The sequence below is a fragment of the Heloderma suspectum genome, chromosome 5 (assembly GCF_057233095.1).
Source record: "Heloderma suspectum isolate Gila_16-S chromosome 5, 16-S_ref, whole genome shotgun sequence".
NCBI classification, from domain to species: Eukaryota; Metazoa; Chordata; class Lepidosauria; order Squamata; family Helodermatidae; genus Heloderma; species Heloderma suspectum.
Window position 1 is genome coordinate 114,396,660 of NC_139462.1, and position 27,365 is coordinate 114,424,024.

General features: G+C 44.5%; 1 protein-coding gene across 4 annotated transcripts in view; it reads left to right on the forward strand.

The window, feature by feature from the left end:
* Window positions 1-2,484: 2,484 nt before the first annotated feature.
* The window catches only part of KCNIP4 (potassium voltage-gated channel interacting protein 4), a 148,691-nt gene continuing 123,810 nt past the window's right edge, over window positions 2,485-27,365 (forward strand). Inside the window, exon 1 of one of the 4 annotated variants that reach the window (XM_084857032.1) lies at window positions 2,485-3,140. In XM_084857032.1, the coding sequence (XP_084713158.1) occupies window positions 3,029-3,140 (112 nt within the window). In that variant the 5' untranslated portion in view covers window positions 2,485-3,028. Of the gene's footprint in view, window positions 3,208-27,365 lie in introns of all 4 variants that reach the window. The other 3 variants (XM_084857035.1, XM_084857034.1, XM_084857036.1) reach the window with 3 other exon arrangements.

Genomic DNA, 27,365 nt, shown 5'->3' on the forward strand with positions numbered 1-27,365 from the left:
GGCTAGGGATGATGTCTGACCACTGCAGGGCTGGGGAGGCCTATTAGGATAACCTGCCTCTGGAGGCTTCTGGATCCAGATAATTTCTTTGTGTCTTTGGGGGAGTTTCCTGGCTGCTATAACCTCTGGATTATTGAGATGCAATTGCTCCTAGAGCCAAGTTGAAAGTGAAGCAAGTGGAGCAACAGCTAGAGCACAAATGGTGGACAACTTAGGCTAAATCCAACTGAACATGGGTTAGAGCCCATTTTACGGCCTAATCTGTGGTGGTGACAACAGTGTGGCAGCGGGGGGGGGGCGATCTTTTTGTATGCCACTGTCAAGTCTGCTCAGTGGTTAGAGGCTCGTTACATCATGGGGAGGGGAAGTGGAGGATGGATTAGAACTCTCAGAAATGCACTGTGAGCAATTTGCAGGATAAAATTGCTCATATCTGGTCTGTTTTAAATCTCATCATTATTTCAGAGATGGTGCTGGTTGGCACTGGTATTCTGTCTACTCGATTTTCTACAGGTACTTCTCCATTTGTGCAACCTGTGGCTGTGGACAAGGTTCTTAGAGATGTGAGACCCACCATACGTGTGCTTCATCTCTGGCCACCTTGACTTATAAAATCAGCTAGAACTAGGGGTGTACGAAACCCCGCTTACCTGGCTCCGCCGGGTTCTGCTGGGGGGGGAGGCGATCCGGTCCTCCCCCCTGGAATCCTCGAAAGCCAGCTGTGCTCCACGGCGGCTCCGCGGAGCAGCCGGCCAGGCCCAGGCCAGGGCCGTCCGCAGCCAGATTTCCGGCCGCGGAGGGCACTGGGTAAGGAAAAAACAAAACAAAACGCGTATGCAAATGGCGGCGGCTATGGCCGCCGCCATTTGCGTTTCTTATTTTTCTTCGTCTTAGTCTACATAAATATTTACGTAGACTAAGACGAAGTAAAATAAGGAACGCAAATGGCGGCGGCTGTAGCCACCGCCATTTGCGTACACCTTTTGTTTTTTGTTTTTTTTACCCAGACGCTTTAGGCTACGTAAAAACTTACGTAGCCTATCACGTCTCTGTAAACAACAACAAAAAAAGACAAGACTGCAAATGGCGGCAGTGGCAGCCGGTCGGAAGACCAGCTGCCGCTGCCACCGCCAGAGCCGCCGCTGCCCGGAACATCCACCCCAGGTAAGTCTTGTCCCGGGGGGGATCCGCGGGGGGGCGGGGGGGCAGGCCGTTCCGCCACAGAGTTCGGGGGGCCAAATGCACTGGCATTCGGCCTCACCAAGATCCGTGGCGGAATTCTCTGACATCCCTAGCTAGAACAGGGCTTGGGGTTTGAGTTGCAGAGAGGCCTGGTGTTACAGGTTGGCATACTGAGGTATTTGCTGAGTCCCCAGGGCTTCAGGAGGATCCACCCATGAATCCAGCCATGCTGCATCCTCATAGACAGCTACGTGCTACAGTAGTAGTAGTTAATCCAACTGTGGCATACATACTCCCAAGTAAACTTATATAGGGTTACAGCCCCTAATCAGTATTGTGATTCTTCACTATCTTTCTTAGTCAGATAGTGGGTAAAATAATAAATCACTCTGTGCCAGTTTTCTTACCAGCTATTCCTTTGTTGATAGAGGAAACAATTTTCAGTCTCAGTCAGAAGTATTTTTATTATTAATATTTTATGAACCCAGAATCTTGAGCAGCATCAGTCTGAGTAAATATAGCTTTTCATCTCTCCCTCCTGGCATGTCACTATTGCTTGTCCTAGTCTACCTCTCAGGGCTCTTTAGAGGTAAAGTGAGGTTAATTCCATGTATGTCAAATCATTTCGCTATCTGACTTGATGTTTGTAATTTTTTTCTTTGACAATAGAGGGTTGTCATGACCTCTAAAGAAGGAAGGGCCAAAAGGGAGGGGCCAAAGATGGGAGAGGTGTGGTCAGAAGAGGAAGGGGTAGTACCCAATGGTCAGTACCAAAAGGGCTGAACTGAATACTCTGTTGCTCAGGGTCCACAAAAATCTGGAGACGGTCCTGCCTGCAGAAGCGGTAAATGCCTCTTTGAGGGAGGGTTAGTTTCTGACAGTTCTTAAGGAAGTTGTTGCAAAGCCTCTCCTAGAAAAAAACACCCTTCTTTCTCCCTCTGATTTGATAACTTTTGCCCTGTTTCTAATCTGCCTTATTTATTTTTTTAGTAAGGTGCCAGAGCAGATGGCACAAGTTAGTTTCAGAGTTCCTTGCATGAATACAGATTATTTAGATCCTTTCCAGTCTTGTTTCTGGAATGTTTTGGGGACAGAAACCACCTTAGTTCCCCGGGTGAATCACCTGTGCCAGGAGTTAGACAGGGGGATTGTTCCCCATTAAGTACATGCTTGGGGGCAAACACAGGATTGCCTGTGCAATGTGTCAAAGGGCCAGGAAGCAGCCCTATATCTGCAACAAAAAGATTGGGTCATGTCCATTTGAATCCTTGTGTACAACTTCAGTACACCTGCAGCGAACACATACTAAAATCCAGCAGCCAACGTACTCTGATAAAGCTCAAATGGAAAAGCTGTGAACTGATGTGATGATTAATCCGGTATTTGACAAGCTCCAAAGCAGTGTTCTTGTCAGCTAGAGCTGAACTCTTAAAGCATGAGTCTGCAAGCACTCGATCAAACACTGCTGGTTGCTGCATGCTGTCTAGTGCAACTTCCCTGAGAGGCTTGCTTTTTCTGAACTGACACAGCAAAGTCTCGAGTTCTGAAACGAGTGCTCTCTCCTAGTAGCTCAGAAGTGAGAACACTCGCTGGATGCAATGCCATGTCAAGAGGTCCATCTGCTTCAGAGGAAGCACTGAAATCAAAAAACACTGAGATGCATGAGATGAGGGGCTGCAGTTAACACTTTGCGTCCACCTGCGTGGCCAGTGAATTTCCTCAGTGCATCCCACTACGTTGGCAACTTTTCTGTGTGCGAAGCAAAATACCGGTAAAATCCTCTCAACTTTCCTTCAGATTGCACAGTGGCTTGACAGCTGACTGGAATGATTTGTTAGCTCGAAGAATGTTGACTTTGGAATGGGAGTCCGAGGGACTGCAAACAGTGGGTATTGTTGTGGTTATATTTGCGTCTCTGAAGCTGCTCCATTTGCTCGGACTGATTGATTTTTCAGAAGGTAAAGTGGTCGCTCTGGTTTGTGCTCTTTATAGGTAGAGAGTCTCTGGTCTTCTGAAAGAGGCTGTGTAAGTACATTAGCTGTTTTGGGTGTAAAATCTATTGTTAATACCATTTTGCCAAGCAACTTACAATTTAATTAACGTGTGGGCTATAAATCTTGTTTTTATTGCCACTATTCTAATCAGTGCAGTTTTAGAATATTACATTTTACAGTGAACCAGTTCCGGGGAATGAGACCGAAAACAACATGCATACACATCCATCAATCACAACAACCTTTTCAAGCTAGTAGAAAAGTTCATAAGTGAAAAGATCTCTCTGGCTGCATATAGATTGTTGCTTCATAAAGTAGGCACGTTTCTGATTCCATATTAATGTTGATACTATTCAAGGGTTTCTTTCTTTCATGCACAACTGACTTCTAAAAACCATTTTGTTTGCATTCTGTTGCTTTATCACTTCAGAACAGGAGAAAAACTATAGGTCTGGCATTAATCTATGTAGATCAATATTTTAAACCACTTCCAAACACTAGTTGTAATATATATTTTTGCTGTGAAAAAAAATGCATTTGCATCAATTTATATTGGCTTACACTCTATTTGGTTTATTTCTATGTAAAGGAGCACCATATTTTTAAGCAAACGTTCACCTTTCATTAGGGAGGCTCTTTAATCACTCTGGCAAACTATGAGTACAGAAAGTAATACCTAATAATGTATAAATATTTCTAATTATTTGTTATTTAAAACTGATCCTAAAAATTAAAGTATGCAAAAGTCTAATGTATCTCTCTGGTGTTGCGGGAAACTGAAACCATTCAGTTTTATAATGCATTAAGGCCACAACGCTATGCACACAAGGAGTCCTATTGAATTCAGTGGGGCTTACTTCTGAGTAGACTTGCTTAGGATTGCATTGTAAGTCTCTCTCCCAGGCACACCAGTTCAGTATATTAAACACTGCACAAGCACAGAGTTTGCCACAAATGTCTAAAGTTATAATTCTCTCTCCTTGTTTCCCTCTCTTTTGCATAGTAGGATTTTTTTTTTACTAATGGTAATTTGCAGTAATCACTTCATAAAGTGAAATTGTCAGCCTTTCACTTTTTAGGACTTGTTAAATAATTCAGCCTTTAAACTGCAACTAGTGTGAATTTCTAACAGTGAACAAGTGCATATCTTGTTGCTAAAGTCTATGTTTTATAGAAAGCCTTAAGAAAACTACCTTGATCCTGCTTCATTGGCTGGCAATGTAGCAGGAATAGGTATTTTATGCAAGCTGATAAATATTTCTCTTAGGCTCTGTTCTGTTAATTATACTATCGTACTGGTGTTAAATTTAAGATTATATAGTAATGCAACAGATATACAATATCAAAACCTCTCATTTGAAGGGGAAAACCTATAATAAAAGCTTTGTATTAACTACAAGAAATAGTATAGGTAATAATTTAGTGGTATAAACCTTGGAACTGTAGTTCCAGTTCTTAAACAATTTATTCTAGAGCAGTAGCTACAATCAAGATAGTAGGGCTACTCTGGCTGTGGTATGGAGGCTGTGGCCTACACAGCATATCATTGTATTAGATTAACAGTGGCTATGATCCATTATCTCCTTGGCCCACCCGTATGCAAAGGATGGCAACCCAGCAAGTAAAGTTTGAGATTAGAGTCTAACAAAAAAGAGGCATGGGATGAAAGGGGATTGGTCAGCTAAGCATATTCCCCGTCCCACGCATCCAACCAGAGTCAATCTGTTCAGCAAGAAATAAAGATAGATATGCTAAAATAAAGCATTTAGCTTAGGGTTGGACACATATAACTATTATCTATTTATTTATTGCATTTATATCCCACCTTTTTTCCTCTTGCAAGGAGCCCAAGGCAGCTTACATTATCCGCCTCCTCTCCATTTTATCCTCACAATATCAGTGCTATGAGGTAGGTTGGGCTGAGAGTCTGTGACTGGCCCAAAGTCACCCAGTGAGCTTCCATGGCTGAGTGGGGCCTAGAACCCAGATCTCTCCCAGTCCAACACTCTCACCACTGCACCACGTTGGCTCTCTAACTAGACTATTTTATACATGTATACTGATGTGCTAAAGAAATTTTTATTAATAATAATATAAACTTATTTGTTCTATTTATCCTCCTGTTAATAATTCTAGGAACTGGGGAAATCCCTAGGTCTGTGCATACATCTTGAGATAAGAGGCATATCAGCCTGAATCAGGCTGTTTTATATGCTGAAACTAAAACTGCAAATCTGCTGGCTGGCTAGAGCCTGGTTCTTTGGTGTGCAAATGAGTGCTTAGCAGGCATTTTTTTCTTTGAAGTTGAAAGGTGAGCTAATGGCTCCTGCTAAGGCAGTCTTTTGCCTCTCTGACCTAAACTGTTGAGTGAATTAACACTTGTGCACCACAGAATATGGTGATTGCAAGGAAGTGAATTAACCCTATTCACCAAAAAAGAAAAGAAAAGTCACTGATCCAAATCTGTATTTACTAGTGTACAGAGTAGATGGAATACTGGATGACAACGGAGCACAATGTTATAGGAATACAGTGAAGGGAATAAGGACGGAGAAAAGAGGGAAATTGCAGAGGTGGGGACTGAATTGATCTGGGGATCCTGATTCTGTCTGGTCCCAGTCAAATTAGATTCTTTTGGATTACAAAGATAAAACAAAGCCATTTGTGCAAAAGGATGACAGTTTATTGATAGAAAATGGAGAAGAAATATGCAAAGAAAGCTCACAGCTCTCATCAGCCAATGAAGCTATCACAGCTGGGTGTCTATCTGGATCCCTGCCATAGATAAGAAGTCATTCTCCTAGGACCAGTAAAAGTTCTCCAGGCTGGTAGCGTGTGTATTCCCCCTTGGAGAGCGACCAAAGAACAAAGTCTGCAAGATGGATTTTATAGATGTCTCTTTCAGCTCAGGAGCCTGTCACGTGAAACACACACCCTTCCCAGGGGCAGGGCGGGGCGGGGGCGGGGTCATTCCTGAAGGTGCTCAAAGCATCACAGGCTGAGAAATCAATCACCCTTTCCCTGAGAACAGGGCCCCCACATTCCATCATGGAAGGGGGAGATACTCAGCTCTTCCGGGAGAATCGGGGCACAACACCCTTATCTTTAGAAGCATGAGCTAGCTTGGCATAGGCCAAACAGCTGTGGCTGTACTTGCCTGGTACTAATTAAGGCATGTGAAAGGCCTACTTAATTAACTATAAAGATGCTTGTTAGGCCAAACTACACAGGTCTCTAGGTGGCTACCAACATCATAGAGGAATACTGTGAAGTCCACATTATTGCTCACCAACAAACTCTCTACAGGGACAGACCATAGAAATGGGGATAGAGATCTGGGGAGCACAAACTTGCTATGGGCAGTAGTTTGGTTCACATTAGTAACATGATCTGTGATTTTGTTTTTATTTTAGTTAAACCTTGATTGCAGCTTTGCAGCTGTTCTGATAACAGTGGTTTGGGTTCTCAGTAGGCATGTTAAACCACCAAAGGCACCATGAACTCAAACACTTGATATTTTATAAAACTATATATCCAAATGTATATAAATAGAAATATTAACCACTGCACACAGCACTGGTTGGTCTCTCCCTCCCTCTCTCTCCCCCTCTGTCTCTCTTTGTCTCTCACTCTCTCTCTCTCACACACACACACACACACACACTGCCTGCTCCCATGTTTACATCCGTCTGCCATGTTGGGTCTAGGAAGCAAAAGCTGTGTGTCCTTTCCTGGTCTTTTCAGTGCAGTTTATTCAGTGAAATTTCTATGAGTGGGTTTATTTATTAAAAATATTCTTCTAGTTTTCTATACACCATGAAAATAGAAACATAATACAGTGGGACAGTAGGAACAAGACTTTCAAAACTCCAGTATGAACTACAAATTAAGACTGTGTAGCCAGCAACCAAATAGCTAATTCTAGAAACCCAAGTTCTTGCTGCTATTCATTTATTTATTTGATTTGTACCCTACCTTTCTACCAAAAAAAATGGCACTCAAGGCAGTTTACAGTCATAAATAAAATGTGATAGAGGAAGCAATCCTATGGCCCCTAGACAGAGTCTGGGGGGCACAGGATATTTTGTATTCCTGGATCCGAGGTCAGAGACAGTGCTCTGACGTCAGATCCAAGAATTAGAGCCCCCCTCCCCCTCACAGGAGGCGCAGACAGAACTGCACTGCCTGCCTCTCCAAGGTTGTGACCTCAGAGAGGAGGTAAAGGGGGCATGCTGGTGGGCAGGGACGGGACTGGGGAGGCCAGCTTGCAATGTATCCTTGGACCTCCCCAGCTGACCTCCTTCCCACTCCAGCGCGTCCCACCTAGACAGGCAAAAAAGCCTGTCTAGCCAAAATACAGAACAGGAGGCGTGTGGACGCAAAGATCGCCTCAGCGGATCCTCCCGCTCTGCATTGGGTGGCTGTAAGCTTCTGAGTTCTGATAGGATTACACCCTAAAACCATAACAAAACAATAAATAGATAGTATCCAAGGAACAAACACCAGAATAAAAATCTTTACTGAATAAAACTGGATAGCTCTTATATAGTATATAAGATAAAAAATGCAGCAATAACATTTCAAAAGATACTAAACTGAATAAGGGTATGTATGTATTCCAAAAAGATTATCCAGAGCTTCCAGCGTTACTTTTCTTTGCCTCTCTCTGACACTAAACCTGCACATGGTATTCTTAGTCCAGGGTAGGCAACCTGGTGCCCTCCAATGTTTTGGACTACAACTCCCATAATCCCAAACATCAGGGATTATGGTAGTTGTCACCTAAAGCATCCAGAGGGCCCCAGGGGCAGTATCCAATGTGACACAAGTACTAACATAAATTATGTTGCACTTTAGTGCAATGCCCATAGCAGTTGGCGCGATGGGATTCCCTGGAAAAGCCATTACGCCAGCTAACACTGTTGGCATTCCACTAGGGGTCCGTTATGCTAGTGCCAAGTAATTTACATTAGTGCTTATGTCACACTGGATACTCCCCAAAGTGGCCTACCCCTGTTCTAGTCTCGGGTATAAAGCTTAAACTTTTGAAAAGTTTGGGGAGAGAGAAAAATAGGTCAGTTAACACTTCTAACTTCTCTAATTATGCTTGCATACAGTTGAAACACATAATTTTTTTTTTGAACTGCCCAGAGAGCTTCAGCTATTGGGTGGTATAGAAATGAAATAAATAAATAAATATTAATAATATGGCAGTCAAGACACAGGTAACAGTTGTAAGATCTGTCATCTAACCAGCTTCTTCCTCTCACAATAGCAAAGGAATTGTTTCCTTAAAGCAAGTTCATAAACTTTTGCTAACGATGCTTGGGAGGAAATATCACCAAGTGGCAAATGTCACAAGCATGAGCACCGCCACCGCCACCAATTGTTTGCTGCCAAACATTACTGCTGAGAGGAGCCAGTGTGGTGAAGTGCGTGGAGTGTTTAACTTGGGCCTGGGAAGCCTGGACTCATCCATTGACTTTACTGAGTGACCTTGGGACAGGCTCTATCATTCAGCCAAAGCTAGCTCGCTGAGTAGTTGTGAGGAAAAAATGGGATAACTCCATGTATACCATCCAAACTCCATGGAGTAATGGCATGATAGAAACCAGATAAAAATACTCGTCTCTTAAAAACAGTTGTAATTTGAAGATTGGTGGCAGCTCAGATGATCTTTGAGTCTTTTTAGCAGTCTTTGAAGTTGACAGGAACCTCTCCTAAACCACTGTAATAGTATTTTTAATAGGGGTGGACGAAAGTCCCTTACCTGTCCTCGAAGGACGTTCGCGGTGGGGGGGAGGCGCTTTGCTGTTCCCCCCGCGAAGTTCAGTCCGGGGGGGGGAGGCTTCCCGCCTCGCCCCGGCCAAAATTAAGGCTGGGGGGGAGGCTTCCTGCCTCGCCCCAGCCGAAATTCAGGCCGGGGAGGAAGCTTCCCGCCTTGCCCGGCCGCGAACGCGAAAGTTAAAAAAAAATCAAAAACCGCCCCCTGATAGGCTATGTGACGATTAACGTAGCCTATCACGGCTAGATCTGCAAAGTCAGCCGTGATAGGCTACGTCAATCGTCACGTAGCCTATCACGGGTGACGTTAAAAAAAAAAAAAAGCGTACGCTAATGGCAGCCCTCATAGGGAGCCGCCATTCGCGTTCCTTATTTGGTCGCTGTAGTCTACGTAAATCTTTACGTAGACTACGGCGAAAATAAGGGCAACGCAAATAGCGTGACGATTGACGTAGCCTATCATGGCTGACTTTGCAAATCTAGCCGTGATAGGCTACGTTAATCGTCATGTAGCCTATCAGGGGGCGTTTTTTTTTTTCTTTTATTGGAATGGCAGCGACGGCAGCCGGTCGAAAGACCGGCTGCTGCTCCCGCCCCGCTCGAACACCCGCCGAACCGCCGGCTGGACCCGCCACCGGGAGGGACATTCGGCGAAGGTAAGTCCCGTCCCGGGGGGGGTGCGGAGGATTTCTCCCGAAACTTGTTCGGGGGGCCGAACACGTTGGCGCTCGGCCCCCCGAAGTTTCGGAGATAAATTCTCCGCCATCCCTAATTTTTAATAATCTTTGTTCCAGAATGTTTATCAGACCAACAGTCCATTAAAAGCAAACCTTTCTATATCAGGTAGAACTGGGGATGGGGTGGGGTCTGACACAAAACAATTTCAGTAAAATATTACTGCATTACACCGTTGTGTGTTTCTGTTGAAAAATGAGCCTAATAATTATTTCATAGCATTTGCCAAATTATAATTAAATTAATAAATTAGGGCATCACTCTCTCCTCACTGTGCTCAGGAATGGATTTCAAAGTGACAGAGATAATTTAATTGGTTATTCCCTTCATAATGTGCTTTTAAATAAAATAAATATCAATAATATATCCCATGATCTTTCACTAAGATGGTGAACTGCAGGTTGGGGCTGGGCTCAGATAACTGAGGTTCTTCCCTAATAAAATATTCCCTGCACATTGAAAGCTAACATGCCAGGTTTAAGACTAGGTTAGAAACCTTCTCCATGACATCCAGTTTTCTATTTAGAGGGAGTGCTTTCGTAAGGGGGAACATGGTTGTGTTTTTAATTGTATTTTTAATTTCTGTGTTATGTTTTAATTAAGATTTCTTTAATCTGGATTTTACTGTTAGCTGCTTTGAGCACCATTTTTTCTGGAAAGGCATGATACAAAACAAATAAACATTCAATCATGTGAGCCCCAAACCGCACTCTGAAGTAGTCCAGCCACAGGTTTAACATCTCAATAAGAACGGACCCTTTCCTAACTAAACTGTTAGAGAGCAATCCTAGGCCCAATCTACACTCACGGTTTTTTACGCTTCCGATGAGTCTTCACTCCCCTCTTTTCACATGAGGCTCTCCCTGTTTCATTATGGAACTGCAATGTCCCGCTTCCCTGTTACCCTGTTTCATTACCCTAATATGCCGTGATTTCCGAGTAGATTTCATTCATGTGCTCTGCTTTTCCGCTGTCGTTACCGTACATGGGTGTGGAATTCTCCTCCCATGACTGTCAATATATGACGGTGTTTGTATTTTCCTCCTGTCCAATCACAGCTCTCAACTCCCCCATGCAGTCTTCTGGTTACTGATAGCTAGGGATGGATGAAAGTCCCTTCCCTGATCCCGAAGCTTGCTTTGTGATGGAGGGGAGGCGCTCCGTCCCTTCCCCCAAAATCCTGGGCAGGGGGGGAGCCGCCCTGTCCCTCCCCGCCGAAATTCTGGCCGGGGGGGAGGTGCCCCGTCCCTCCCCGCCGAAATTCTGGCCGGGAGGGAGGCGCCCCATCCCTCCGGCCGTGAATCCTGCCCTGCCAGGATGCAAATGGCAGCGGCCGGAGCCGCTGCCGTTTGCGTCCCTGCAGTCAGCCGTGATAGGTTATGTAAATGTTTACGTAGCCTATCATGGCTGACTTTAAAAAAAAAATGCGTACGCAAATGGCAGCGCCCATGGGCGCCGCCATTTGCGTACGTGCTTTTTTTTTCCCCCCAAAGTCAGCCGTGATAGGCTACGTAAACATTTACGTAGCCTATCACGGTGTTTTTTAAAAATCTAGCCGTGATAGGCTACATAAATCTTCACGTTTGTTTGTTTGTTTTACTTGGAAATGGTGGCAGCGGCGGCAGCCAGTCGGAAGACCGGCTGCTGCACCGCCACCGCCGCCAGGGACATTCGAGCAAGGTAAGTCCCGTCCCGGGGGGGGGGGGCAGACCGTTTCTCCACCAATTTCGGGGGGCCGAATGCGCTGGCATTCGGCCTCCCCGAGATTCGTGGAGAAATTCTCTGACATCCCTACTGATAGCATAGCTTCCTCGGCACTCGAAGTTTTATCACCAACAAGCAAAGGGCTGGATGTGCCTGCTCTTGTCTGATCTTGAAAGCTTAGCAGGGTCAGGCCTCGTCAGTACTTGGATGGGAGACCGCTTGGGAATCAGGCTTCCTGCATTGAGCATGGGGTTGTTCTATCCCTTCCAATGACACTAACTTTTTAACCCAGTACCTCCCAATACATTGGCTCCCTGGGTGGATGGGGGAGTCTTCTTTTTCAGCCAAGCAGGAAAAGACCTTAAAAGTAGGGATGCTGGAGAATTTCTCCACGAATCTCCGGGAGGCCGAGTGCCAATGCATTCGGCCCCCCGAAATTGGTGGGGAAATTCTCCGCCACCCCCCCGGGATGGGACTTACCTCTGTCAAATGTCCCTCTCGGCGGCGGGTTCTGGCGGCGTTTTGGCGGCGGGGGCGGCGGCCGGTCTTCCGACCGGCTGCCACCACTGCCATTTTCGTAAGGGACAAAAGTCCCTTACCTGGTCCCGCAGCTGTTTTCAGTAGGGGGGGGGAGGCGCTCCGTTTCTCCCCCTGAAATTCTTGGTGGGGGGGAGGCGCCCCATCCCTCCCTGCCGAAATTCTGGCCGGGGGGGAGCGCCCCGTCTCCCCGGTCGTGAAATAAAAAAGTAAATTGTAAAAAAAACAACAAAAAAACATGATAGGCTACGTAACGATTTACGTAGCCTATCACGGCTGACTTTGAAAATCTAGCCGTGATAGGCTACGTAAGTCGTTATGTAGCCTATCATGTTTTTTGGGTTTTTTTTTACAATTTACTTTTTTATTTCACGGCCGGGGAGACGGGGTGCTCCCCCCCGGCCAGAATTTCGGCGGGGAGGCATGGGGCGCCTCCCCCCCACCAAGAATTTCAGGGGGAGAAATGGAGCGCCTCCCCCCCCCACTGAAAACAGCTGCGGGACCAGGTAAGGGACTTTCGTTCATCCTTACTTAAAAGCTGGGATTTCACTGGCTACTTAGGGCACAATCCTATGCATGGTTAGACAGAAAAAAAAGTCCTACAACTCCCAGCATTCCCCAGCCAGCATGGCTGGCTGGGGAATGCTGGGAGTTGTAGGACTTTTTTTCTATCTACACATGCATAGGATTGTGCCGTTCATTGAGTTCATCTGTCAGAGCTTGGCATATTTTAAGATTTTTTTTTAAGGCAGTTGCTCTAGGCGCTACTGCTTGGGTGAGAAAGCAGTGTCTGTCACCTCCAAATCAGAAGACAATTTGCTTTCAATGGGATTTCCCTCTGCGGCAGACAAAAACAGGGGAGTCTTCAAAGCCGCAAGCAGACCCCCCAAACCTGAGCGCTGAGGTGCCGCCGCAGCCGCCCCTCTTCCTCACGCCGACTATCAAGGGCTGGAGCAGTGAAAAGAGCCTTGGCAGACACACCCCAGCCTCTTGCCCTGGCCTCCAGTAGGTGGGGGGGAGAAGAAAATAAGTGCCTCCTTCTTCCCTCCACCCCCACCTGCTACAGCAGCAGTAGGGGTGCACGAAAGTCACTTACCTGGTCTCGCAGCTTTTCGCGGTGGGGGGGAGGCGCTTCGCTGCTCCCCCCACTAAGTTCAGGCCGGGGGGGGGAGGCTTCCCGCCTTGCCCGGCCGAAATTCAGGCCGGGGGGGAGGCTTCCCGCCTCGCCCGGCCGAAATTCAGGCCGGGGAGGAGGCGCCTCGCCTCGCCCGGCTGTGAAATTAAAAGTTAAAAAAAAAAACCGCCCCCGTGATAGGTTATTTTTGCCGTAGTCTACGTAATCTTTACGTAGACTACAGCGACCAAATAAGGAATGGGAATGGCGGCTCCCTATGGGGGGCGCCATTATCCGTACACGCTTTTTTTTTTTTTTAAAGTCACCCGTGATAGGCTACGTGACGATTTACGTAGCCTATCACGGCTGACTTTGCAAATCTAGCCGTGATAGGCTACATTAATCGTCACGTAGCCTATCACGGGGGCGTTTTTTTTTTTCTTTTATTGGAATGGCGGCGGTGGCAGCCGGTCGAAAGACTGGCTGCCGCTCCCGCCCCGGATGAAGACCCGACAAACCGCCGGCCGGACCCGCCGCCGGGAGGGACATTCGCCAAAGGTAAGTCCCGTCCTGGGGGGGGCGCGGGGGGCGGGGGGGCGGAGAATTTGTCCCCGAAACTTGTTCGGGGGGCCGAACACGTTGGCGCTCGGCCCCCCGAAGTTTCGGGGAGAAATTCTCTGCCATCCCTAAGCAGCAGTGGCAACGGACAAGGTGGTTGGACAAGGTGGTCGTTTTCCCTAAGGCCAGGAAAACTTATGGAAAACAACCAGCCTCTCCCATGCCACTGCTGCTGTAGCAAGGATGGGGGGAGGGCGAGAGCCGCTGCCTTCTTCCCCTCTTCTTGCTGAGGGAACTGTTGTCGGGTGGGGCAGAGTGGCAACGTCTCGCCGGGCTTCAAGCCCCAATTGGATGCTCACGCCTTCCCTACACACACACAGGGATAGAGGAAGAGAGGGACGGTGAGCGGGGAATCGGCAGAAACAGAAAAAGTTACTGCTCCAATGAGAGCTGCCTCCTTTAAGAGCAGGAAAAGAGCACAGCGCTCGAGTGTGAACTGTGCTTGCGCATTCGATGAAGTACTGGAATGGGGAAACGGGATGAGTGTGAACAATCACGTTTTAATGCGATGGCAGTTAACTCGGCAGTCTACCAACTTCAGTGTGCTAGCAGATGCAATGTAGATCCAGCCCTATGTTCCCTAGATAGTGTCCCAGCCGCCAGAAGATTGTGTGGGGAAACCCCTCTGCAGACAGAGGGCCAAAACACACATTACTTTAAATGTATATGTAGCAGTGATGTCTTCTTTTCATATTTACTCTAGAGTAGGTGCAGGGCCTCTGATCTGGATCTTAAAAGCCTCCCTACCGCCTATGCTAGGGGCCGAATCCAGACCTGCGCTTACTCTAGAGTGAAAATGAAATTAATACATGGCTGCTAAACACACATCTAAAGTAATGTCTGTTTTGGTCCATAGCTCCAACCTCAGAAGGCTTTTCCTGACATCAAAGCCATTATTTTGGCTCTACCAAAAACTCCACAGTAGCTCCCTCTATGAGTTTGGTAGTTCAACCTCTTAGAGGGGGGAATGGGTGGTTTGAGGTCATGCTGGTGGGCAGGGAGGGAGTGGCTGAGGATCTAAGGGATCCTAAGCCCTCCCATCTCCTGGCCATGGCCCCGTTGCTGGGAAACATTTAGACACGTTCAAGAATGCATCTAAACATTTCCCTCCCATTGCCAGCAATGGGAGGGAATGGTTTTTCTTCCATTGGTGAATGAAAGAAAAATATTGTAAGCCCCTGCTCCCTCTTGACTTCCCCCTGTCGGCAAGGGTCGATAGGGCATAGGAAGGAATGGAGTGTTCTGATCTTGGAGTGCTCTGATCTTGGAGAGCATAGGATTGTTCTCTTACTTGATTTTGGTAGGGAGCCATTTTAATCAGTGAAGCTGAAAGTTAAGAGTACATTTTGTTTTCTGTGAAGCTACTTTGGCTCTGGTGTGTTACCATAAAACAGAATATGAAGGGAAATATTAAAGAAGGAAAACCCATTTTATTTGTTAAATTGTATGTTATCTCACACTACTGTCAATATCTCAAAAGGGCATTTCTGTTTTAGATTTATATGGGAAGCCAGTAAGGAGCAATAGTTAAACATGTTGCATGTATACAATATACCTGATTACACAGAAGTTCAGGCATGTTGATAATCCTCTTAGTTAATGAGTGGCACTGTAGCTAACGCAGTGGGGAGAAAGCTACCAGAACTTCACAAATAGTATTTCAACTAATGGCTGTCATTTTTGCATGTTTGGTGCAGATCAATTGTCTTTGTTGGGAAGCTGGATTCATGAAGAGAAAATGTATAATTGCATTCATAATTGTGGAATTTGATTCAAAGGTTGTAATCCTTGTGGGTTTGAAAAGCACAAGTGTTCTATAATTCCTTGAAAAGTAATACTTCTTAATCAAAAGAAAGTGGGGGAGGACTCTATCATGCTAGTTTGTATCAGTTCTCTTTTCTTTGTAAGGGATCAAGCTAAGTTGGTGATAATGTGTTTGTTCTTTTCCATGAAGAATTTCTCAATAGCATGATATATTCTGCTATCAATCATAGTAGTAGAACAGAAGATAAAATTATTGGCTTATATTCTACAGAATCTAAGCAAAAAGGTTTTGGCTTTTTTGCGAGGGGGGGGGCGTTGCAGCAGGACTCCTGTAAATATGGTCTAGTTCTCACATAAACCATGGAGGAGGTGGTAAAAGTGTTCCAGGAATGTAGAAATTCAGATTTCAGAAGTGTGTGTACGTATGTGTGTATAACATAACTGAATCCTCCATATAAAAAACTCGTAAGCCTTCTTGGTACATTGCTCACATGAAGGGGCAAAGCATGTTGAAAGGAGTTGCGGGGTTGTAGGTTTAGCCCTGCCCCCAACATCATGTGGCTCCTACTAGCCGTGGTCTTGCCATTTTTGCATTAGCATGCATATCTGAGGCAGGACAACCTTCATGCATAGACCTCTCCACATGGAGGATTTCCCACATCCTGGAACCCTGTTTAATCAGGGTCCCAGGATCCGGGTGGAATCCTCCACATGTAAAGGTTTATGCTCAAAAGGTTTCCCTGCCTCAGACAACTACAGCAATGGGTGGAGGCAGGACTGGGCTGGGGCTGAAGGTGCAACCTGGGAGCCTGTTTCAACATACTATGCCCCTTTATGCAAGTAAGGCATAACAGTCTGTAGAAAACCAGATATCAATTAGAAGAGTTCTATTTGCAGGTCAGCGAATGACATACAATGTAAAATAAGTTTATCCAGAAATGGGCTATATTTGAAATTTTCTGGAATGATAAATATAATGGCAATACAAGACCCTATGTACTTTTTCATTGATCTGAATGCTATATATTACGTTTTTCTCTTAAAAAAATAACCTGTATACTGTTTATGGATATTACTAGGCAATTTTATTCTATATATTGTTGGTTAATGCTTTTGATGATTTTTTTTTAAAGATAATCCAATATAAAGAAAGAGAGTAAGGGAAAGGAAGGGAACATGGTCAGGTGGGGCCACCAGGTCAAGTGAAGAGGGTGGAAGGAACACAACTGGTTCTCAAACCATATGCAAACCCAGTGATTAACACAAGGGGCCAGGCAATATTTTCTTCACAGTACTGATTGGGAAGGGCGAGGATGTTTGTTGATTGACCTCTTGGCCAATCAAAATGCAAGAACTGAGAGAAGTGGATGTCTGGAAGAGAGGAAGGAGCTTGCATCTTTGCTGCTACACATCTTTAGGGAGGCCAGTTTTCCTTGAGGATTTCAGTTCTAGTGCATGTTGGGAATTAGATTAGATGAATGAGGCATATGGTATACTCAAAATATGTTAAATATGTTTGTTAATTAGGCCCAGAAAACTCTTCCTCGAGGACATTGTGTTCTATATTCTAAATAGCAAAGTGGATGTGCTAGACCAAGCCTGGTTGAGCTTACCCATTACAGAATTAAGGCTCTAGGGCACAACCCTATGCATGTGTAGACAGAAAAAAGTCCTACAACTCCCAGCATTCCCATCCCCAGCCATGGCTGGCTGGGGAATGCCGGGAGTCACAGGACTTTTTTCTGTCTAAACACACATAGTATGGCACATTTAATTGCATACTTTATACAGTTCATCTGTTATCAAAAGCCAAACCACTGTAGTTCCTGAAGCAACTGTTTGCTTCTTGTAGGAGAGGGCAGACAAACGAATGTTGTGAACTCATTCTCTTGTAGTCTCTATCTGCACACTTAGTAGGGAAATTCTGAAAGAACATTCCCTTCTTTATAGTATCCAAGTTAGAACAAACACCAGAAGTAGACTCGCCTTCCCCAGGTGTCAGTAGCAGCTATCAGAACTAATAGCAACTGCAGGTTCACAGAGGCTCCATTCAAGTACTGCCTCATTTAGAAGCATAGGTATGAACTGGGCTTCAGGATTCAACTTTTCCCTTTTCTGCTGTACGATCCAAAAATGGGACTCATGGGTGAGATCCAGAAGTCACCACTTGACTTTACACTTCTCTGCTTCTGTGTGACATGCATACTGGCTCTCTGCATTCTGATAAAGACAGCAAAGTGGCCTCGCAAAATGTTAGTCTCCCTCATTGTGATACAAAACCAAGCCTTCAAAACTATGCTGTAATTAATGCCACCATAAAATGAAATGCCACCATAAAGGGTTAAAGACCCAACAAACACAGCTTGAGCTTACAAACTCTAAAAAGTGCAGTTGGAATTTGTAATTAAGATGCACCATGTAATCCAAAACTCTATGGCTAAATTGTCTTAATTAACTGTATGATAAAGGTCGTTGTCACTTCCAGTTGCACAGTAACAATGGATATCGATATTTATTGAATAATGTTTGTCTGTACTCCCTGGTCTTTAAGTATTGAACAAAGATGGGGTGACTTCATATGCTCTTTCTCTAACTTGCTGTTTAATTTAAGATCTACGCATAGTGAGCACTCTGAAGCAATATCCTTACAGAACAAAATCAAGTGAAAGCTTTGGGGGTTTGTCTGATTTATTTTAGTTCCTTTATTTTGCTAATCTATTAGGGTTATTTTTTCCACTGATATAAGGTTTTATAGAATTTGAGATGAAAGACAAAACTGTTCAAAGGTTGAAATCAATCTTTCAACTAGGGATGGTGCCAAACTCCATCTCAGCTGGAGCATGGGCCAACTTCTCAATTTCTAGAAGGAACAGACCAGTTTTCAGACCGGATTGGGAAACTCCGCTTGTTCCGTCTGGGTCCAATCTGGGAACAGTATGCAAAGTGAGGCATAGCACAGTCTGGCGCCATCCTCAGACCTTTCTGCATATGAATAGATATCCCCAGAATCCATTCTAAAACCTGGATCAAATTTGGATTTTTGTCCATTTGGTCAGATCAGGAGATCGCAGAATTAATGAGTGAAATATACAGTAGCCTTTAGCAAAATGGAATAGTGAAAGGGGACAGAAGAATGTCCCTATTTTTTTTTTTTAAAAATGTTTTTATTTGTAATAAACAAACAGTAAACAGGTAAATACATCAAGAATGTCCCCATTATCATCTGCTAAATGTTAGGATATGTTTGCCTGCTTGGAATCATGCTTGTTTGTCCCCATCTTTGGTGTGTTAAAAGTGTTCTTCCTATCAGCAGTTTAAGATTTTTCTTTATCTACAACAATAATGCTAAATCATAATAGAACTTAAGAAGCAATGTAACTAACATTAGATCAAGTTTTTTTTTAAAAAATAAACAAATACAGATTATAGATACAGATATAGATATAGATATATAATCATATGGTACAAAACTATCACAAGGGAAATAGATTAAATTTATTTATTTATTTATTTTCATTTCTATACCGCCCAATAGCCAAAGCTGTCTGGGCGGTTCACAAATAATGTCCCTGTTGGACCTCTCCAGAGTTACTGAATAGCCAGTGTTCTGTTTTCAGTCAGATAAGTAGAAAGGTAAGAAACAAGATAAAAGAAGAATAAACAGAAACAAAAGGTGGAAAGTAGGGTGGGGGATCCCCTTCATGGATCACTGCCTTGTTGTGGCGAAGGCACTTGCGTAACTCAGTGAAACCATAAGCTATGCTGTGCAGGGCCACCCAAGACGGACAGGTCATGGCGGAGAGTTCTGGCAAAATGTGGTCCACTGGAGAAGGAAATGGCAACCCACTCCAGTATTGTTGCCAAGAAAACCCCATGGAACGTATCACAAGGCTAAAAGATATGACGCTGGAAGATGAGCCCCTCAGGTCGGAAGGTGTCCAATATACTACTGGGGAAAGCAGAGGGAATTTCCAAGTAGCGCCAGAAAGAGTGAAGCGACTGGGCCAAAGCCAAAAGGACACACAGCTGTGGATGTGTCTGGTGGTGAAAAGAAAATCCGATGCTGTAAAGAACAGTATTGTTTAGGAAACTGGAATGTAAGATCAATGAATCAAGGTAAGCTGGATGTGGTCAAACATGAGATGGCATGGCAAGATTGAACATCGACATCTTGGGAATCAGCGAACTAAAATGGACAAGCATGGGCGAATTTAATTCAGGAGACCATTATATCTACTACTGTGGGCAAGAATCCTTTAGAAGAAATGGAGTAGCACTCATAGTCAATAAAAGGGTGGGAAAAGCAGTACTGGGGTACAATCTCAAAAACGACAGAATGATCTCAGTACGAATCCAAAGCAAACCATTCAACATCACAGTAATTCAAGTCTATGCCCCAACCACTGAGGCCGAAGAACCTGAGGTTGATCAGTTCTATGAAGACCTACAACACCTTCTAGAACTAACACCAAAAAAAGATGTCCTCTTCATCATAGGGGATTGGAATGCTAAAGTAGGAAGTCAAGAAATCACCGGGATAACAGGCAGGCATGGTCTTGGTGTACAAAATGAAGCAGGACAAAGGCTAATAGAGTTTTGCCAAGAGAACACGCTGATCATAGCAAACACTCTTTTCCAACAGCACAAGAGGCGACTCTACACATGGACATCACCAGATGGTCAATATCTAAATCAGATTGATTATGTCCTTTGCAGCCAAAGATGGAGAAGCTCTATACAGTCAGTAAAAACAAGACCTGGAGCTGACTGTGGCTCAGATCATGAGCTGCTTCTTGCAAAATTTCGGCTTAAATGGAAGAAAGTAGGGAAAACCACTAAACCATTCAGGTATGACTTAAATCATATCCCTTATGAATATTCTGTGGAGGTGACGAATACATTTAAGGGATTAGACCTGATAGACAGAGTGCCTGAGGAACTATGGACGGAGGTCCGTAACATTGTTCAGGAGGCAGCAACTCAATCTCTCCCAAAGAAAAAGGAATGCAAGAAAGCCAAGTGGCTGTCTGATGAGGTTTTACAAGTAGCTGAGGAAAGAAGGGAAGCGAAAAGCAAGGGAGAAAGGGGAAGATATACCCACTGAATGCAGAGTTCCAGAGAATAGCAAGGAGAGACAAGAAGGCCTTCTTACATGAACAATGCAAAGAAATCGAGGAAAACAATAGAATGAGAAAGACTAGAGATCTCTTCAAGAAAATCGGAGATCTCAAGGGAATGTTTTGTGCAAAGACGGGCATAAAGGACAAAGAAGGCAGGGACCTAACAGAAGCAGATGAGATTAAGAAGAGGTGGCAAGAATACACAGAAGAACTATACAGGAAAGATCTGAATGTCCCTGATAGCCATGATAGTGCGGTCACTGAACTTGAGCCGGACGTCCTCGAGAGTGAAGTCAAGTGGGCCTTAGGAAGCATTAGTAACAACAAAGCTAGCGGAGATGACAGTCTTCCAGCTGAGCTATTTAAAATCCTAAAAGATGATGCTGTTAAAGTGCTGCACTCAATATGCCAACAAATTTGGAACACTCAGCAGTGGCCACAAAACTGGAAAAGGTCAGTTTACATTCCAATTCCAAGAAGGGCAATGCCAAAGAGTGTTCAAACTACCGCACAATTGCGCTCATTTCACATGCCAGCAAGGTGATGCTCAAAATCCTACAAGCTAGGCTTCAGCAGCATGTGAACCGAGAACTACTGGAAGTACAAGCTGGGTTTCGAAGAGGCAGAGGAACTAGAGATCAAATCGCCAACATTTGCTGGATCATGGAGAAAGCAAGAGAATTCCAGAAAAACATCTATTTCTGCTTCATTGACTACACTAAAGCCTTTGATTGTGTGGATCACAACAAACTGGCAAATTCTTGAAGAGATGGGAGTACCAGACCACCTTACCTGTCTCCTGAGAAATCTGTACAAGGATCAAGAAGCAACAGTAAGAACCAGACATGGAACAACTGATTGGTTCAAAATTGGGAAAGGAGTACGACAAGGCTGCATGTTGTCGCCCTGCCTATTTAACTTATATGCAGAGTACATAATGAGAAATGCCGGGTTGGATGAATCACAGGTCGGAATTAAGATTGCTGGGAGAATTATCAACAACCTCAGATACGCAGATGATACCACCCTAATGGCAGAAAGCAAAGAGGATCTCAAGAGCCTCTTGTTGAGGGTGAAAGTGGAGAGTGCAAAAGCTGGTTTGAAATTCAACATTAAAAATACCCAAGATCATGGCATCTGGCCCTATCACTTCCTGGCATATAGAAGGGGAAGAAATGGAAGCAGTGAAAAGATGCTTGCTCCTTGGGAGGAAAGCTATGGCAAACCTAGAGAGCATAGTAAGAAGCAGAGACATCACCTTGCCGACAAAGGTCCGTCTAATCAAAGCTATGGTTTTCCCAGTAGTAACGTATGGCTGTGAGAGCTGGACTATAAGGAAGGCTGAGCGCCGAAGAACTGATGCTTTCGAACGGTGGTGCTGGAGAAGACTCTTACGAGTCCCCTGGACTGCAAGGAAGTAAAATCAGTCAATCCTAAAGGAAATGAACCCTGAGTGCTCATTGGAAGGACAGATACTGAAGCTGAAGCTCAAATATTTTGGCCACCTAATGTGAAGAGAAAAGTCACTGGAAAAGACCCTGATGCTGGGAAAGATTGAAGGCAAAAGGAGAAGGGGATGGCAGAGGATGATATGGCTAGATAGCATCACCAATGCAATGAATTTGAACTTCAGCACACTCCGGGAGAGAGCGCAGGACAGGAAGGCCTGGCGTGCTATGGTCCATGGGGTCACGAAGAGTCGGACACGACTGAACGACTGAACAACAACAAGGGTGGGGGATGTTTTCTTGTATGTCATTTGGGCAAGGAGACAGAGTACATGCAGTTCACAGCAGTTGCTGTTTTCAGGCAGTTTAATTGTTTAATCAAAACGTTCCATAAATACATCCTATTTGCCATTAAATTTGTGGAAGACATGCCTTCGTCATTCTTATTATTAATGTTAATTGAACTAAATCTGAATGGCAGTATATAAATATTTTAAATAAATAGAATTTGCACACTGCTTTTCACCCAAAGACCCCCTCAAAGTGGTTTTGATGTCACTCACTCCTGAGAGGCCAATTCTAGGAGTTTCACTACCCAGTCAGCAGTGTCAGGTGGAAAGTGAGATATCCAAGCCTATAAAACCAGTCACCAAACGATATGCATACAGGAGCTGGATTTGTTGCCATCAGATGGCTGCGTTCCAGTCCTGGTTTGGTTGCCTGATGGAATTCCTGTGATATTATCCTCCAAAGACTGTTGGAGATGGTTGGAAATTACAAGGTAGACCTGTTCAGGGCTTAATTCCAGAGTCCAGCTCTGCTCATGGTTTGCCACCATGCTTCTCACACTTAGACAACTGATCCCACACTATGTCCATCATCTTCACTGAACATCATTTTTATGTCCTTTTTTGTTGAGCATATGGAAAGAAGTGCTCAGGAGGCTGCCCTGCATGTCATTTTCTTTATGTGCCTTAGGCAAAGTCAGTATTATTTTATCAACCTCTTCCATGCCAGAGAGACTTGAACAACACGATATTTGAGAAACTGTAGTCTGTTAAGAATATACTCTCATTATAACTGAAGTGAACTGTAGATTAAGAATGCACCTCATATAATTTCTGCTGCAATGTTATTTCAAATTGAGTTAATACGCACTGAGACATTATACCTGTCATGTTTAAATATAAGTGCAGGAAACCATATGCCCTTTATTCTGAGCAGCAATTTCACCTAGAAGCTGTTTTTAACTAGAAAAGACTATCGGTAAACCAGTAGCATGCATTCTTAATAGGTGTAGCTCTTTATTAGGCCTTGATCACCAAATTTTCTTGATCAAATATAGCAGTTAGGTTTTATTTTTAAGGCAAAGTTGTAGGTGGGCATGATAAAATGCCTTTTGCTGCCAGAAATACAAGTCATGGTACAATAATTAGGTTATAATAATAAAGATAAGGGTAATCTAAGGAAACATCCACAACTGAATGTTTGCAAACATTTCAGTGTATTTGCTTTGTTAGTACAATTTGAGCCCGTTATCAATCTGAAATGGTGCCAGTGCTTTGTGAGGCAGGCACAAGCTTAACCATTTTGAGGGCAAAGAGAGGCATCATTTTTGTTCCTAAAGAAATATTGGAGGCATTCAATAGAGCTGGAGTATTGGCAGGCTCTGAACAAGGGCACCGCCCCTTTACATTTTTACTATTTTTCAGAAATGGGCACTTGCTGTTTATCTGCTCAGTTATGCTCAGACCCTTGACCAGAAGAAGAGCCCTGCTGGATCATACCAGAGGTCCACCTAGTCCAGTATCCTGTTTGCCACAGTGGCCAGCCAAATGCCTCCAGGAAAGCCTCAAGAAGGAGATCAAGGAAATAGCTTTCCCATGCTGTTGTCCCCAGTCACTGGTATATGACAGCAATACTGTCCCTGAAGATGGAAGGTCTACTTAATCTTCATGGCTGATAGCCACTGTTAGGCCTGTCCCCCCTGAATCTGTCTAATCCCATTTTCAAGCCATTGAAATCAGTGGCCATCACCACAGCTTGCAGCAGTGGATTTCATATGTTACTCAAGGGAAGAAATACCCTCCAAGGAGATCACACTGGGGGCTTTTCCGGGTCCTCCCCTCTCCTCTGATCTACCTGGAACTAACTGATCTCCCTAGTCACGGTGGGTCAGTCTCCTCCAGGCCATGTTCAGTACACTTATTCAGCTCTGCTGGTGCCGTAAGTTTTCCTGCAGAGCTGAGGGGATACAAAGGTTTCAAAAGATATGTTCCCCCTGCCCTGCCCTGCCCTGCCCTACCAATAAATCATCCCATTTACGTTCAAATAGAGAATAAATACAAATGTAGTTTGGTCATGTCATATTTTGTACAGCCCACACCATCTGCAGGCAGAAACTTTCCCAGCTATGTATCTTCAGAAAGCAAATTGCCTAGACGAAGGACGAATAACAAGTAATCAAATCTTGGCTTGTGTTTTTGTGTGAAGACATCCCCAACCCCCCTAGACATTGATACAAATGTAAAGTGTTTCATTGATTTGTCTCCCCATTGACCGCTTTAAGTTCTTATCATTTCATGATCTCCTCTTCAATTAACCTAACAGGATTTGTCTTTTGGCATCCATCTGCTTCCTTTCCTGAATAAGTAGAGCAGCAGCATTTCATATTAACATTTTCACCTGTGTCTGCTTTTGCTGATGTTCCCTGCTGATGCAAGGTTAAGTCTCCTAAAGGCTCTGAAGTGCTTCCCCAGCAGTAGTTAATGCAGCGTTTTGCTAGATTGCAGCACAGGGAACTTTAATGGAGGGAGAAGGATCTACAGCTGTGTTGTAGTAATGTTCCATCCTGTAAGGAAGTAATTAATGAAGGAGGGGAGAGAAGGAGAGTGCTTTTGTTGAGACAAAGGAGGAAACCTCCCAGGGTTTTATACAAGGAGATAGGGCAGGGGAGAGCCTGTCTTATTGGCTGAGCAGCCCCTGCCAGTCAGATGACATTCACTCCAACCCCCCCACCCCAACCCAGTAGTATGTTCTGTGAATCGACTTATGCTGGTGCAGTGCAATCACTCGTGGAGCCCTGTGCGGACCAAAGAGCACCAAAGCCAATTACTAGGAAAATCTGGATAATCCTCCATTCACTTCTAGGGATGGACGAAAGTCACTTACCTGGTCCCGCAGCTTGCTTCGTGGGGGGGGGGAGGTGCTCCGTTCCTCCCCGCTGAAATTCTGGACTTACCTCTGTCGAATGTCCCTGGCGCTGGCAGCTCCCGGCGGCGGTTCGGCGGCAGTGCGGCGGCGGCGGCGGCAGCCGGTCTTCCGACCGGCTGCCACTGCCGCCGCCATTTCCCAGGGAAAAAACAACAACAACAACAAACGTGATAGGCTACGTAAAGATTTACGTAGCCTATCACGGCTAAATTTTCCAAAAACATCATGATAGGCTACGTAAATCCTTACGTAGCCTATCACGGCTGACTTTGGGGGGGGGACGCGCGTATGCAAATGGCAGCGCCCATGGGTGCCGCCATTTGCATTCCTTATTTGGGCACGTGTAGTCTACGTAAAGATTTACGTAGACTACGGTGAAAATAAGGGCAACGCTATTTGCGTACGCGCTTTTTTTTTTCCCCCCCAAAGTCAGCCGTGATAGGCTACGTAAGGATTTACGTAGCCTGTCATGGCTGACTGCAGGGACGCAAACGGCGGCAGCTGCGGCTGCCGCCATTTGCGTCCCGGCCGGCCAGCAGGATTCGCGGCTGGAGGGACGGGGCGCCTCCCCCCCGGCCAGAATTTCGGCTAGAGGGACAGGGCGCCTCCCCGCCGGCCAGAATTTTGGCGGGGAGGAACGGAGCGCCTCCCCCCTACCGCGAAGCAAGCTGCGGGACCAGGTAAGTGACTTTCGTCCATCCCTAGCAGGGCTGGCTCCAGGCAGTGGCAAAGCTGGGCATTTGTCAGGGCTGTAAGGCCAGCAGAGGGCCTGTTGCCCCAACAGCATTGCCATTCTTGCTTTGCGTGGAGCGCTCCAGAAAGTCAGAGTCGGTCAGAGGCAGCGTGAGAAGTATTTTGGTTAGCCATATCTTGCCTCATCCAGATTAAGGTGGGGGCACTAAGGATGCTCTTTGAGGGTTCCCAAAATCCTAAAGCCACCACTGGGCACTTGACAGTTACTTTTAACATATTGAAGTCAACATGTATTAACATTTTAAGTGAATTTCTTCATATTCATCCTCCAAGCATAATATAAACTGGGTGTCCAATCAGCAATTTGGTGATTAAGATAAAAAGATCCAGGACAGACTTAGAAGAAATTGCAGCTTGCTTTGTTTGCTCTGTTGGGTGAGGCCATTACCTTAGGCATAATGGATAGATTTCTGAAATATTTCGAATTGTACCATCTCCAGATGTCACTGTCATACTGAAACTGCTAAATCCAGGGGCTCTTAAGAGAGAAATTGGTGTATTTGTGTTTCAAGGGCACGTAAAGGATAATTTATTATCTACTAAGACCATGCATCCAGCTGTGAAAGTTTGTTGAACTGAATCCACTTTCATTTATAAGCATCTTTTGTTTTCTTTAGCTAAATTGCGAAATCTAACCATTTTTTTCTTTTGTTTTGGAGGAGTGAAATACTGGAAATTGCTGCCCATAGCATAAACATTTATCAGCAAATGTGGGGGAAAGTACTACTACAGGAAAATAATCTTTACTTTATACTTATAATATAAATAACATAGATGTGATAAATGCTCCCTTTGGAAGAGAAAAATGACTTGAATGAATGCAGGAATGTAAACTGTTGCTAAATAGCCAACACATTTATTCTATGGATTGTATATGAGATAATTTGCTTAAGTAATAGTGGTATTTTGCATAAAGTTTACAACTATTCCTGCATAAATAATGCAGAGTTTCAAACCAACACATTCACATATGGTATTATGATGTATATTAGCTGTACAGATCTAAGGGGAGCAATTTGGAATGTATATTAAAGCAGTTTCTAGCTTTTATGGCAAAAAAAAAAGAAACCTATACATAATAGCTGTCTTTCTGAGCACTTACTAATCAACAAACAAATTTCTAGCTGTGTTAGATGTCTAACTTTTTAAAAAGGAGTTTTATTGATTTTTCAAGCAGCAATTTTATGTCATGGTTCACACTGTATTTTTATTAAGACTACCATTACCAAATATTCTTCCCCAGGAGGGAACTGTCACCACTGTCAAAGAGATGACTGTCCCTACTCCAAATATCTTTTCATCATTCCATCACAAACTATTACAAACTTGCCCTGAAGATGAATGAAACCAAGCCACAGACCAGAGCAGCAATGCTATATGAGCAAACAAGAACTGTGGG